This window comes from Chaetodon auriga, chromosome 12 (genome assembly GCF_051107435.1).
Source record: "Chaetodon auriga isolate fChaAug3 chromosome 12, fChaAug3.hap1, whole genome shotgun sequence".
NCBI lineage: Eukaryota > Metazoa > Chordata > Actinopteri > Chaetodontiformes > Chaetodontidae > Chaetodon > Chaetodon auriga.
The window spans coordinates 3,866,593-3,879,149 of NC_135085.1; the positions used below are offsets into that span (position 1 = coordinate 3,866,593).

At 42.1% G+C, this 12,557-nt stretch overlaps 1 protein-coding gene across 1 annotated transcript in view; it reads left to right on the top strand.

Moving 5' to 3' along the window:
* The first annotated feature begins 6,798 nt into the window (after positions 1–6,798).
* Positions 6,799–12,557, top strand: part of LOC143329024 (phospholipid phosphatase-related protein type 4-like) — a 37,843-nt gene continuing 32,084 nt past the window's right edge. Inside the window, exon 1 of the mRNA XM_076744647.1 lies at positions 6,799–7,287. Coding sequence (XP_076600762.1) covers positions 7,204–7,287 — 84 coding nt within the window. The 5' untranslated portion in view covers positions 6,799–7,203. The remainder of the gene's footprint in view (positions 7,288–12,557) is intronic.

A 12,557-nucleotide genomic window follows, 5' to 3' on the forward strand; every position in this document is an offset into this window, starting at 1 on the left:
TAAAAATGGGGGACGACACGAGCCAACAGCGCACCCTGCTGCACTGGAGGTGACACCAAAATAGATGAACGCTGTTCTTCAGACTTAATAAAACTGGATTCAAACGCTGCTCAGCTTTCAGTGAGATGTGACACATGCTGGTGAAGCATTTTAGCCTGTGATAAAGTCATGCTGCATTTACAGGTCAAAGTATATTAGCATGGTGGCACATTCGTACACTGTGAGATGTGATGCTTGGAAAAAAGTGTAGACCAAAACGAAGTCTGGGACACAACCTAAAAATACTGCTCCTGTGTTGATATTTTGTTATTTGTTGAGCTGCTAAAGGAATTTTGTCATTTGAATTTGCATATAGCACTTTGGGCTTTCATTTAAAATGGAGGAGTACTGAAGACAAAGTGTGACAAATTATATGTATTACAAACAGTGAAACAGTTAATACATTTGTTGTTCAGGAATAACACAAATAAACACAATGTTAATGGGTAGGAATGATCCCCAAATTGAATAAATTAGTAAATGATGAAATATTTTTACCTTTAAACATAGAGATCCAATCCAATCCATCCAAAGAAATAAATCAAATTCCAGTTAAATAAATTTATTTTGTCAATACCCTCCCCCCATGAAACCCACCTGCAACCTCCATGTTTAAAAGGTCAGATACTCCTCCAACAACTACTTTTTGTAGAGAGACATGTATATTTCAGCATGACAGCTGCTTGTCAGCCAGCCTTGATAGACTCAGTAGAGAATTCCAACAAAGTCAACATTGCGAGATGATGTCAGTGTCTGTAAATCAGAGAGAGGGTGACGGAGAGTGAGAGAGAGACAAAGAAAGAGAGAGGAAGAGAGAGAGAGAGAGAGAGAGAGAGAGAGAGAGAGAGAGAGAATGCATTATCCCCTATTGGACTGGCATGATTTTGCTGGCCCAGAACCTATAATTGACAACAGAGCAGAGAACAGTAGTCAGAAAAACAGTTGAGGCAGATCTGAATACGGTGGCACAGTACAGACACAGGATCTCTGCCATGAAGACATTATGAGGATCAGACCACAGGTCAGTCTCACTCTTCTTCTCTCACTCCATTTACATGCTGTTGTGACCTATAATATGCAAAAACAACAGTATAAGCCTCAGCTCCTTGATCACTGACATAACGAATGCCCGGCAGAAAGGTACAGTCACAGCAAAGATCACAGAGGGGTCAAGTCAGAGTCAAGTGATGGAGGGCAAACCGCAGCAGGACGATGGAAAAAGACTGGAAGCAGTTTTTCCTCACATGCTGTCTTAGTTATTGTAGGAGATTGTTGCAATTATTATGAATGCTGCCACCCACGCTGAGTCTAACAACATACCCCCCAGTGCTTTAAATACGGCTCATACACAGAATATTCCTGTAAAGGTTACAAATGCAGCAAATGTTAAAGGCTATACCTTCACACTCTAAACAGAAATCGTGTTCACATGGATTTATATGGCTTCTTCATATTGTTGAGTATAATGATTTGTAATAACTAGTCTGATCACTTTGGACAAAAGGTGACAATGTTTAGAAGTTACAAGTATTTTGTGAGCGTTTTTGCCATTTTAAATAAGAGAATTTTATGTTGAAAACTGAGAAAGGAGTTCAGTGTTTCTCCTCAGAACATTATTCCTGTCAGTGTGCTCTGAAACCATTTAGACAAGATGTTTCATAAGAATCACCTCAGGCTGAAGGATAAGACATGCATTATTCTGTATTTTTCATTTTCTGAACAAATCCCATGAGAAGACTAAAACCAACCAACCTAATTTTTTTATGTACATCTCAAAAACTGCTGACAAATATAGAATAACTTTGGGGGGGGGGGGGGGGCTCAATCATTTCCTAAAACAGCTGGACACAAATGTTATTCATGAGCAACTTGGGGACTATTTTCAGAGGCGGATTAAACCACATATGCTGATCTAGTGAGTGTTTCTGGTAGTAGGGTGGTGCATGTGTTCGTGGCAATGAAGGAACAAATCATCCAGTGCAACAGAGTCAATGGAAGTTCGCACACAGTATTTGTTAGTAGATTCAGCATCAGTAGTTTGGATCCACACATGGGATTCGTCTGAAAGAAAAATATAGAATATCACCCCTTCAAGGGACTCCCATAGTGTTAGTCAAATTTTAATCAAACTGCACAGTATTCATAAATGTCAGAAGAGGACAACACTGACCTCAAATAAAAGTACACTATAACCATCAAGTTGATACAGTGAAGCAAAGTGTGGTTATGTAATAATTATGGATGAGCATCATTAATGATTTAGCATGCTCTTCATTATTCTTCGAGTATGAATGCATTTTAAACACAGAGCTTCATGTTCAGCATGTGCAATTATTGTTAAGGAGTCTAACACAAACCCTGCATCTCAGATTTCACATCTCCATCTGGTTTTGACAACTGACCAACATGTAGAAAATCTGATAACACAAAGCAACATCAGAAGGAAATTCATGCATCGTTTTGCAAAACAGTGACAACATGGTTCATGTCTTCCAGCTGGTGTAAAGCCTGTCACTTTGATGCCAGAAGGGATTTATTCATATTTGATGAATAATTAAATTTCTTTAGGAAGTGTTCCTCCCCCTTCCCCCCGACATACTGACATTTGTCAACAATTAGCCAGGCGGTTGTACTACATTCTGTATCATTTTGTACCGACACAAGAGCTGCTACTCCATCACATACTGACAAGCATTATACTGCAATAACATGCTGCTGTTACTGGTACCATTGGTTCGATGATGCTGCTACCATACGTTGTGTGGAGCTAGATTTATTCAGTCAGGGAGACTCTTGTACAAAAAAACATGGGAGCAAATGGCATACACACAACATCACAACAAGACAATTCAGTGATACAAAGCAGTCATCACACACACACACAGACACTAACTGCAACTAGTGGGCCTATGTGTAACAATACCAGTAAGTACAGCTTTACAGTCCCTCTGAGCAACCAGTGTTTGCATTTTGGCCCCGTTGTGAGGTTCACAGTACCACCAGTCTGTCCCAGTTCAGATCAGAACCAGTTAAGTTGATATGGTGAAAATGGTTAGCCAGCTGCTGCTCTCTGCATTTACACATGCAGTATATGGAGCAACATTCTCACTCCTTTGGAGTCATCTTTCTGTCCTGATCAATCTAAGTCCAATATTCACTCTCTTTTACCTCTGTTTTTGGTCTCTACCAACTCCTGAGGGACATCTGTGGCTCTTCAGCTGCTAATTGTTCTACAGTGTTCACCAGCTAGTCTCTAACTGTGTCTGCCTGCTGTTTGCTGCTGGGCAGGTGTATGTTGGGTTTTAGAGCTTTTTCTCTGAAAACTGCTGCCTGCTGTGACTGAAGACAACATCATGGGAGCAAAACAGTACAGTTGCAGCTGAGCAGCTAAACAATGAGCTGAAACTTGCTACAAAGCTCTGAAAAGTTGAGGAAAGCTACAGATTCCACTGCTAATTTTCTGTAGGTTAGTCACTACATGTGACTCTTCACAGTCAGTGGTGGCCCCAGAGCTGTTTCATAGGGGTTGCCATGAGGGCCCACTGCACATTGCCACATTGTTTTCATCTTTCTCACATGTTTTCATTTGATACACTGTTATGGAGTATCAATTATAGTCTTTTATCTGTTATCTGGTGTTGTTGTTTACTTTGAACTCAGTAGGTGTACTATAGCTGTGCTGGTAAATGAATCAAATGTGTTCAAAAAGAGTTAGTGGCAGCTGCATGAGCATACAGGATATCTCTGGAATGCAGAGCAAATAGTGAAGGACTGTCTCATGTTCGGCTTTGAAAGGAGAAAGAAGCTCCTCTCCAGTCTAAGACTTCAATTTGACATTTTAAAATTATTCTATTGTCATAACTACCTGAGACAGTGTGAGCTCGCAAATCTCAAGTCTTGATGACGATAATGATGATGATGATGATTAGTGTTGACCTGGTCAAATATAACAGGCGGTAGGCAGAGAAGCAGGTGTATGTAATTGTGAAGTTGATTGTGGGCTTTGTTTTCTTTTTTCACAGCAGCCATTTTGACAGGTCACTGCAGGAAAAACACAGGTGTGACTAATAACACCCGTGCTTTTTGTATATAGTCAAAGTAGTTTCGGCTGTCAGTTTTTATTAATATTCAACCTTCTTCCACACTGAGGTCCAGTGGCTTTCACTCTGTCCCTCTTTCTTCCTGACACTGAAAAGGTGAGGGGAACTGAATGGACTGATGACATGTATGGCAACACACTGATAACATATTGCAGGCAGTGGCCGAAGGCCACATGGCACAGCGATGTCTGCCTGTGTGTCCTGAGGGCTGCGTGTCCCACATATGATCAGGGGCCCGTTTCACAAAGGAGGTTCAACAAACTCCGAGTCTAATCCTGAACCCTGAGTTGATCTAGCCTGAGATAGGAAACCCCGAGTTTCCGGTTTCAGAACAGGTGATTTGAGTTAGTTCAATCAACTCAGAGTAGGTTAACTCAGAGTTAAGCGCGTGCACCACGACTATAAAAAGCCAACATCAATGGAGCCCCGATTCGACGAGTCACCATGGCGACGGGGAAGAGGAGGGCTGCGTTTTTTTACCCCACTGGAACTCGAACTCTTAATGCGCTCATACGGCGAATTTGAGCATGTTTTTAGAAAAAAGTGTAACACCGCTGCAGCTGCAAAAGAGAGGGAGGCGGCGTGGGGGAACATTGCTGCTCGGGTCAATGCGTAAGTTTAAATGTAGTCCTTTGCAATCACAATAATATTACAGGGGAAAACTGCTTGAATGGTAGCTCATTAATTTATTTCATGTAGGTGCAATCCCGCGGGGGAGAAGCGCACTTGGCCGCAGCTCAAGATGAAACATAAAAACATTGTTCAAACAGGTAAGACACGGCACAATTTAATGGGGGTACCTCATTTTGATCATGTGTTACATTGTAAAGTAAATATTAAGTGGCTGTTTGACTGTGCAGTTGTTTTATCACCAACATAATGCTGCGCAAAGAAACGCAGCGCAACACACAATATCTGCTGGGATGTGAGAGCATGACTCCGGCTGGTAATGTTGCAAATGTAAGGACGGATTAGGTTGTGTATGTAGATGATGGACTGTGATGTGAAACGGTACCGTTCAAAAAGATAATTGTCTGGAAATGCCAGAACATCTATGCGCGGTCTGATAATCTCCCGACGAATATTTAATTCCCTGCGCAGTAATGCTGCACCTTCATCCACGGGATCGTTGTCAAAAGGACATGCCATGTTAGTGAAAAAAGTGCCTACTGACTGATTTTTTTTTTTTTAAATAACAGACGGCAAAACTATGTTATCCCAAAACTCTCCTGCTGACGAATGAATGAGGAAATCAAATACCGTGTGTGGCTGACAGAGGGCGGAGACAGAGAGAAACTCGAGGTTCATTGAGAAAAACCTGGTCCCGACCAGGTTAGGTTCATAGAGTCTGTTACTATGGTAACTGACCGAGAGCTTAAGTTACCTCTCTCTGTGAAACAGGCTAGAGTTACCCCTCTTTCTCTGGTTTGAGTTACCTCCCTTTGTGAAACGGAAAACTCAGAGTTTCCCTCATTTCAGGCTTAACAAACTCGGAGTTTTCACTAAACCTGCTTTGTGAAACGGGCCCCAGGAGTGCGGCTCTGCTGTGCTAGAAGGGGGCGTTCACACACTCATGCGCGCTACCCGTGCGGAAAATAGGTTTTTAGTCCACGTCTGACATCACGCCCATCGATCGCTTTAGGTTTTCCTCCTAAGATTGTATACTGAGAAGATGAATCACACTCGACCTGAAATCCAGACCCTAAATACTGCTTAAAGAGATGCATGTAAAAGTAACAGTACTCAAAAATAAAATAGATAAATTAATAAATAAATAACTGCTTGTTATGTCTAGCTATGCAGAAAGTTTTCGGTTCTTTTTGCACAATTTAGGCGACACAGTTTAAAATGTTTAGCTACTAATAAGAAAACAATATTTTCTGGTTAAATTTCACAAATGTAACAAAAGTTCAAAAATGTTATATTTCGCCTCAACAAGGACAGCAAGGATTTTGCTTAATAAAATTGTCTAATATTGGCTAAATTAGGATTTGAGGATTTGATCTCATTGAAGAATTAATGAGCAAAAGAATGCAGACAAATTCCAGTCTATACCAAAAACAGTAGGCTAAACTGCTGTGATAGACAACACTAGTCACCACCAAACCAATGGATGTGAATGGAATTTTGCTTTTCCTCGTTTTTTTTTTTTTTTTTTTTTTTTTTTTTTACAAATGTCCCACTACCTCTGAATAAACTACAGACCCGACTGTGAACAATTTACAATGATAACCGTTTTTTTTTTTTGTTTTTTTTGTTTTTTTTGACAAAGATAGATCTCAACTCTGTGAATCGTAAAAAAAAAAAAAAAAAATTACACTGACATAGGTGCAGAGTGAGACGTCATTGTATTTTGCTCTTCTCAATTTTCTCCTCCACTGCTTGGCACCTGAAGGTATGCGTCAAGTTAGTCAAAATTAGCCGCACTAGACCAGATGTGGTTATTATTTTTGTGGCGTAATCCTACCATCGAAGTAAAAGAAAAATTCTTCTGGAAATAATAGCTACAACGTCACGCTCATTTTGCGCAAATGTCCAGTGGAATTATTGATTGAACAGGAAACAAAAGTGCTGAGAACTAGTCAAATGTGTTTATTTTGAAAATCGTGACAGGAAGTGTAATTGGTTGTTTTGGCTAACTTAGCGGCTGTCACCTGCTGCAGCAGCAGAGCGGAGCGCGGCCAGAGTGAGTGGATGAGCATCACTCAGATACCCGGCGGCGATGGAGTAGCCTAATCCTCTCCTCTGAACACACTCTACATTCTTAGGATGAATTTTCGCTCATAGTTTAATGTCAGCACGCAGGGCGAACGGTTTTGGGGGAGACGGTGCCAGTCCCGAACTGGCACAATTTTCTGAAGCCCAAAAACCGCATTTTAGGGGCGACCACAGCCAAATCACACCAACGGGCATCGCCGCTTCCAGCTCGCGTCGCCAGGAGATGGAGGTTCGCCGTTAGGGGCTGGAGGGAACCGGGCTCGGCCAGAATTTCGCCAAAATTACGACGGGAATCAAGTACAACTCCCTGTCTCCCGGCAACGGGAGAGACCACCGGCCGCTCGTGATGTCTCGTGCCAAGGAGCGGCTGAAAGGCGGGAATGAGACCAAGGACAGCGTCACTCTGCTGCCGTGCTTTTATTTTGTAGAGGTGAAATATGTCTCCATATCTATCTATTTGCCTTTCTATTAGATGAAATAGCAATTATCCTGCAGAGGTTCAAATGTGTGGCAAATGGAAGTGAATGGCTGCTGTATGCTTGCCTCAGGTGACATTGGTTGACTGATCAGTTGGTTATTAGCTACTGACCAACTGACTGACTGGCGTTTGATTGACAGTCTGAAATGACACGTCCTTATCACAGCTGCTGAATCAATGCTCTCTGTCAGTCACGCTGCGTCTGTTGTTGGTGCGTCTGGTTTTGAAGTGGAGACAGCACAGAGGGGTGGATGGTGCTGTCTGATGGTCAGGCATCTGGCAGCTATTTCTCAGGAACATGTATTTGTAAACCCGTGGTCTGCAGTCTGAGGAAGTAAGCGACCACACTGAAGACCACAATCAGGTTAAGCTAAATACATATTGAGTTATTGTGGATGCTTGAGCATACCACAGATAGTGCAGACTGTTGACATGCCACATGACAATAAGCCAGACAGGCAGCGATCCTGGTGTCAGGAAACCCATGCAGTTTGATAGCAGTGAATCTGTATTCACCTCGTCCCTGTTTACCCAGTGACACTGCAGTCTCTTCAGGTTAGTGTGACTCCATGTGCATACAGCAGCTTTGTGATGAGAGGAGCGGAGAGCCACAGTGTGTGCAGACAGCCGTGTACGACGGCAGCAATCCAAATAGGAGCATATACTTCAATTTCATGCGGCCAAGCACAGTTTGGATGCAATATCCATTAAATCATTAGTATTAAGAAATGAATGGCCCCAGTTTAGCCCATCCCTGTCAGATCACTGTGTTCCATGGACTCTCTCACAGTAATTGTTTCTCGCCCCAGGACTAAAGCCTACAGTGATGCTGCATTTAGTTCATACGCCTCCAGACTGTGGAACAGCCTTCCTGTAGGCTCAGCGATGCCAGTGTTTCAAATGACTATTTTCATTATTGCTATTAAGAGTAGTAGTAGTGGTAACAGTAGTGGTAGTGGCCCATTAGGTTCGCCTTTGTTTGGACATAACCTACATTTCCAGTACTATGATAGCATGAACACAGTAAAAGGATTCTGTGTCACTGCCCTGGTGTGAAAAGCCAACATGCTAAAAAGACCTTGCTGTGGGAGTATTTTCCTCATCAAAGTTCTCTTATTATTGCCACGATTTCAACAAGTGTCACCCTTATTCTTGTCCCTATCTTAGACTGAATGCTCGGACAGTGTACTACAGTGGCAGCCAAGCTCTGTGCACCACTCAAATTCTCCACCTGATGGATGATGCAGACAGCCATGTTTGAGCAGCATCAGGACAGATTTAAATGGTATGAATGATCAAAAGTCTTGAGACTGCATTGAGTGAGGCTTGCTACCGCTCAGCCCCTGCTTGCATCACCAGGTGTTGAATTTGAGGTTGAAGTGGGTTAATAGAGTCTGGCTACGAGTAAAAGAGTGTACCGAAAAATTTACTGGCAGGTCTTACTGTGACAAATACAGACAGTAGCTTCACACACTGACCGATAGCTGAATACCAGGCAAACTAGATGAATGTAGTATATGTGAATTAAGGCATTTATACAGTTGACAGTGAGCATATTTTTGATGATAACTTGTGTGAAAAAGAATCCTTAAGCTGTGTGGTACTGATTTGGTCGAAATTGAAGCAGCAGAAGCTGAGATGTCCTTACTTATTAGTTTTGAAGAAGCTTAAAGCTCAAGTCAAGCTCAAAAACCACTGGATCCTTAACTTCCTGTAATGCAACTCAATAGCGCCTTTTTATTACACACTCCATGTAGGGATGGAACATATGTACAACATCAACAATATTGAATATTGCCGTAAAGCAGTTCTACTCATTGATTTGTAACACTGCCCACAATGGCCTTACCAGAGCTCGTAAAGGTATTCAAAGGCCTAGAAGAATCTCTGAAGCTTAACAAATTTCTATCATATCATCCAACTGTGCCTTAATGCCAAGTAAACAACCACATTAATCAATCTCCACACCCTTGGTTTGAGTACAGACTTTGTGTTGTAAATTGGCCCCAAGCCTCAATAACCCTGATGACATTATCAGGGTTATTTTTTCTGACTTCACAAAGCTCCTCCAAAGCCACAGAACACATTATACGGGCTGAGCAGTACCTAAAGTGAGTAGAAAATTGGCATTGACATGTGAAATCATTGAAGTGTCTCTGTAATGTCTGGGTGGATTTTGTGGTCGTCAGCAAGCTAATAGAAAACAGTAGTAAAATGGAAGGCTTTTGTAGATATTCATTGATTTTCCTCCAAATGAAACTACAAAGTCCCTCAATGCAAGCTCTATGACTTGTAGTGATGGCTGAAAACACTGTTGGGGTAGTTTTGCTACCTCTGCCTCCTTTGTGTCTACTGTAAGCAGGACGGCAGCCCTACTGCCGGGGTAGCACAAAGTAGATAGATGGCGGCTGCTGCTCTCATGAACATGCACAGCTGTCTCAGTTTTTTGTTTTTTTTTACAGTGGCTCACCAGGCGACCATGGCAACCACAGAAAACAAAAGAAAAACCAAGCTAATTTTTCTGGCATTTCCTCTATTTCAAGCTACAACCTGCCCTATTTAGCTGCATGACGAGATTAGAGTAGGTAGATAGCAACTTGTATGGCTGTGCTGCCCTCATTATGCATGCAGCTGCACAGCTATGCGTTGAGCTAAACACACTTCTAATAAAAGTTGATGACAGCAGATTGGCTTTGATGTTTATACAGCAAGGAATTGTGAAACAGTGAAGAGTATTGTGAACAGTATTGGACAACAAATGCAATGATAGTGACTGCAAATCAAAAAAGACTCCATAAAGGAGGAGTTTTACAAGACCAAAGGTATTGTAAAAATGGATTAGTACAGTAACAAGGAAAGTGGATTCTCAAAATTATATGGTGCTTTATGTCAGGAAGAAACACAGCATCACTGGTGAAAGAGCACCCCATAGGAAGCACAGCATAGTCATTAATCTATAAACACAAACACAGTGTCCACAAGAGTAAAATACATCAGGTATCCTAAAGGAAATTCAGCAGTAACTTAGAATGTTTATTAGCAGCACATTAGCTATAACAGCAAGTATACAGTAGACCACACATACAGTGTCATCATAGAAAAACCAAACACTACTAATTGACTGAAATGAACAGTCACAGCTGTAATAAAAAGAGCACGTATTGATAGTGTTCGACAAGGGCATTTGAGGAGTAGATAAGAGATGCCTGTCAGTATTTGCATGGACACAGTCAAGTCAAGTCAGTTGTATTGATAGAGCGCCAAATTGTGACAGAATTTATCTCAGGGCATAAAGCAGGTCTGGACCGTGCTCCTTATAATATCTTCACAGATCTGACAAAAGGCTGGATGGATACTACAAAGCAACCTTGTACTAATAACAGACCGCCCAGCTCAAATCAGCTGCTAGTGGCAGGATAATGGTGTGTTTTGTATACTATCAGATGTAGCAGCGGTGAAGTTGTGCCCCACTGCCGCCCATTCAAAGGACAGAACAGAGAGGTCTCAGGTGCAGCTGTAACCGCTGGCTGTTTGAAAGCACCTTTACTGTCACTTTAGATTATTTAAACAACATTCACAGTTGTCGTTCATGGTCATGTTTCAATGTTGCAGTAAACTCTGTCAATTTTGTGGCTGTCCTGAGTAGTGCAGAAAGTGGTTATTTGATGTATGTAATAGCCAGTTGTCTGCAGTCCAGAGCCCACCCATTGGCTGTTTGTGGCCATAACACACAGACTGCTAGACCAAACCAGTGGTCAAAGCTAAATGTGAGTGCACCTTGTGCACTGGGATGGAGTGCAGTGGTGTACCCATTGTGCAAGCTAGATATTTCTCAGCTGCTTGAAACGTATTGTCATGTTATACTCACATTATACTGTGCCACAGTATGTCTGTGCAGTGTTCGTCTGACATGTTGGTGGGTGATGGACTGGAGATACATTATGATCCCACCAAGTTATAGGCACTGCTGTGTGTCATGTGTTCAGCACACATAATTATGGATGACTAACTAATGAGGGAAAAGCCTGTTGGCACGTAGTTTTTGCTGATTTTATGCTTTTGTTGAAATTTTGCCATGTTAACTGTAAACAGAGTACATGATTAAGGATAGTGTCAGCTTGGCCTCTTTTTCCAAAATCAACAACGAATTCTGGTGAGAACACAAAGCTGCACATCAGTATTAGCGTTGGCCGATAGGGCAGAATTTTCCTTGCTTTGGGTCGAAAAACATTTTGCCTTTATCATAATTATTGCTCGTCTCGTCTTTCTCTTCCTGACAGAGCTGCTCTGTGTCTCCTACATTTTCTATCTCACACACTGTCACACCATCCTACCCACTAACTGGCTGCTAGGCAACATGGCCCTCTGAATGGGGTGTATTTTTATATCTGTGTGTTCAGGGCTAGAGACGTTAAGAGGAGAAAAACATCCCTACTGCAGCCTGGTTTCCTCTGTGCACACAGTGGCCACTAAGGCTTTGGATGATGTGTCTTTCATTTATCATCATAATGTCTCCACTTCATCACATGTGCATGCAGTACACCCTGGACGGCTTACACCCTGGAAGTTTGTAATTATAGTTTTTGTTGTTGTTTTTGCAGCACCATTCAAATATACATCACTCAGCACATCAGCATGTGCATCACTGTTCTCAGGACTGTAATGTCATTGCCTTGCTCCTCAGGGTTTTGGATTCACACATGTCTGTTGAGATTGGGAAATAGAGAGTAAAGTGCTGCCACCTTCACAGGTTAGCTTCCCAGTGGCCTTCAGTTTTCAGTATATTTTGCCATATTTATTATTTCTAAGAAGCAAATGATAGAGGCCCCCAGCATCTGAAACGTACTGGGGGGGGGGGGGGGGGGTCTGACAGTTTTTGTAACTGTCAGAAAAAAAACTGAATTGAGGGGAGGACAGAAGACGGGGTTTCATTTGTCACGCTCTTCTTCTATGTCTTTTTGTGTGTATAGTCGGATGCAACGCCATGCTTCATGCCTCATCTCATCTCCCCCTTCTTTCTGACAGCAGGCACTTGCCTTTAGGTGTTCATTTGAAGCATGCTGAGGCCTTAAGTTGGCCTTAAGTCAAACTGGTGAATTCGGTGCAGTGTAAAATGAGGTCTGTGTAAGCATGTCTTGATTGTTTGTGTGTTTTGCAGTCTTTTATTCAGCTTTTATCTAGAGCCCAACGCATGCTGATACTAATATCGATATTTTACAGAA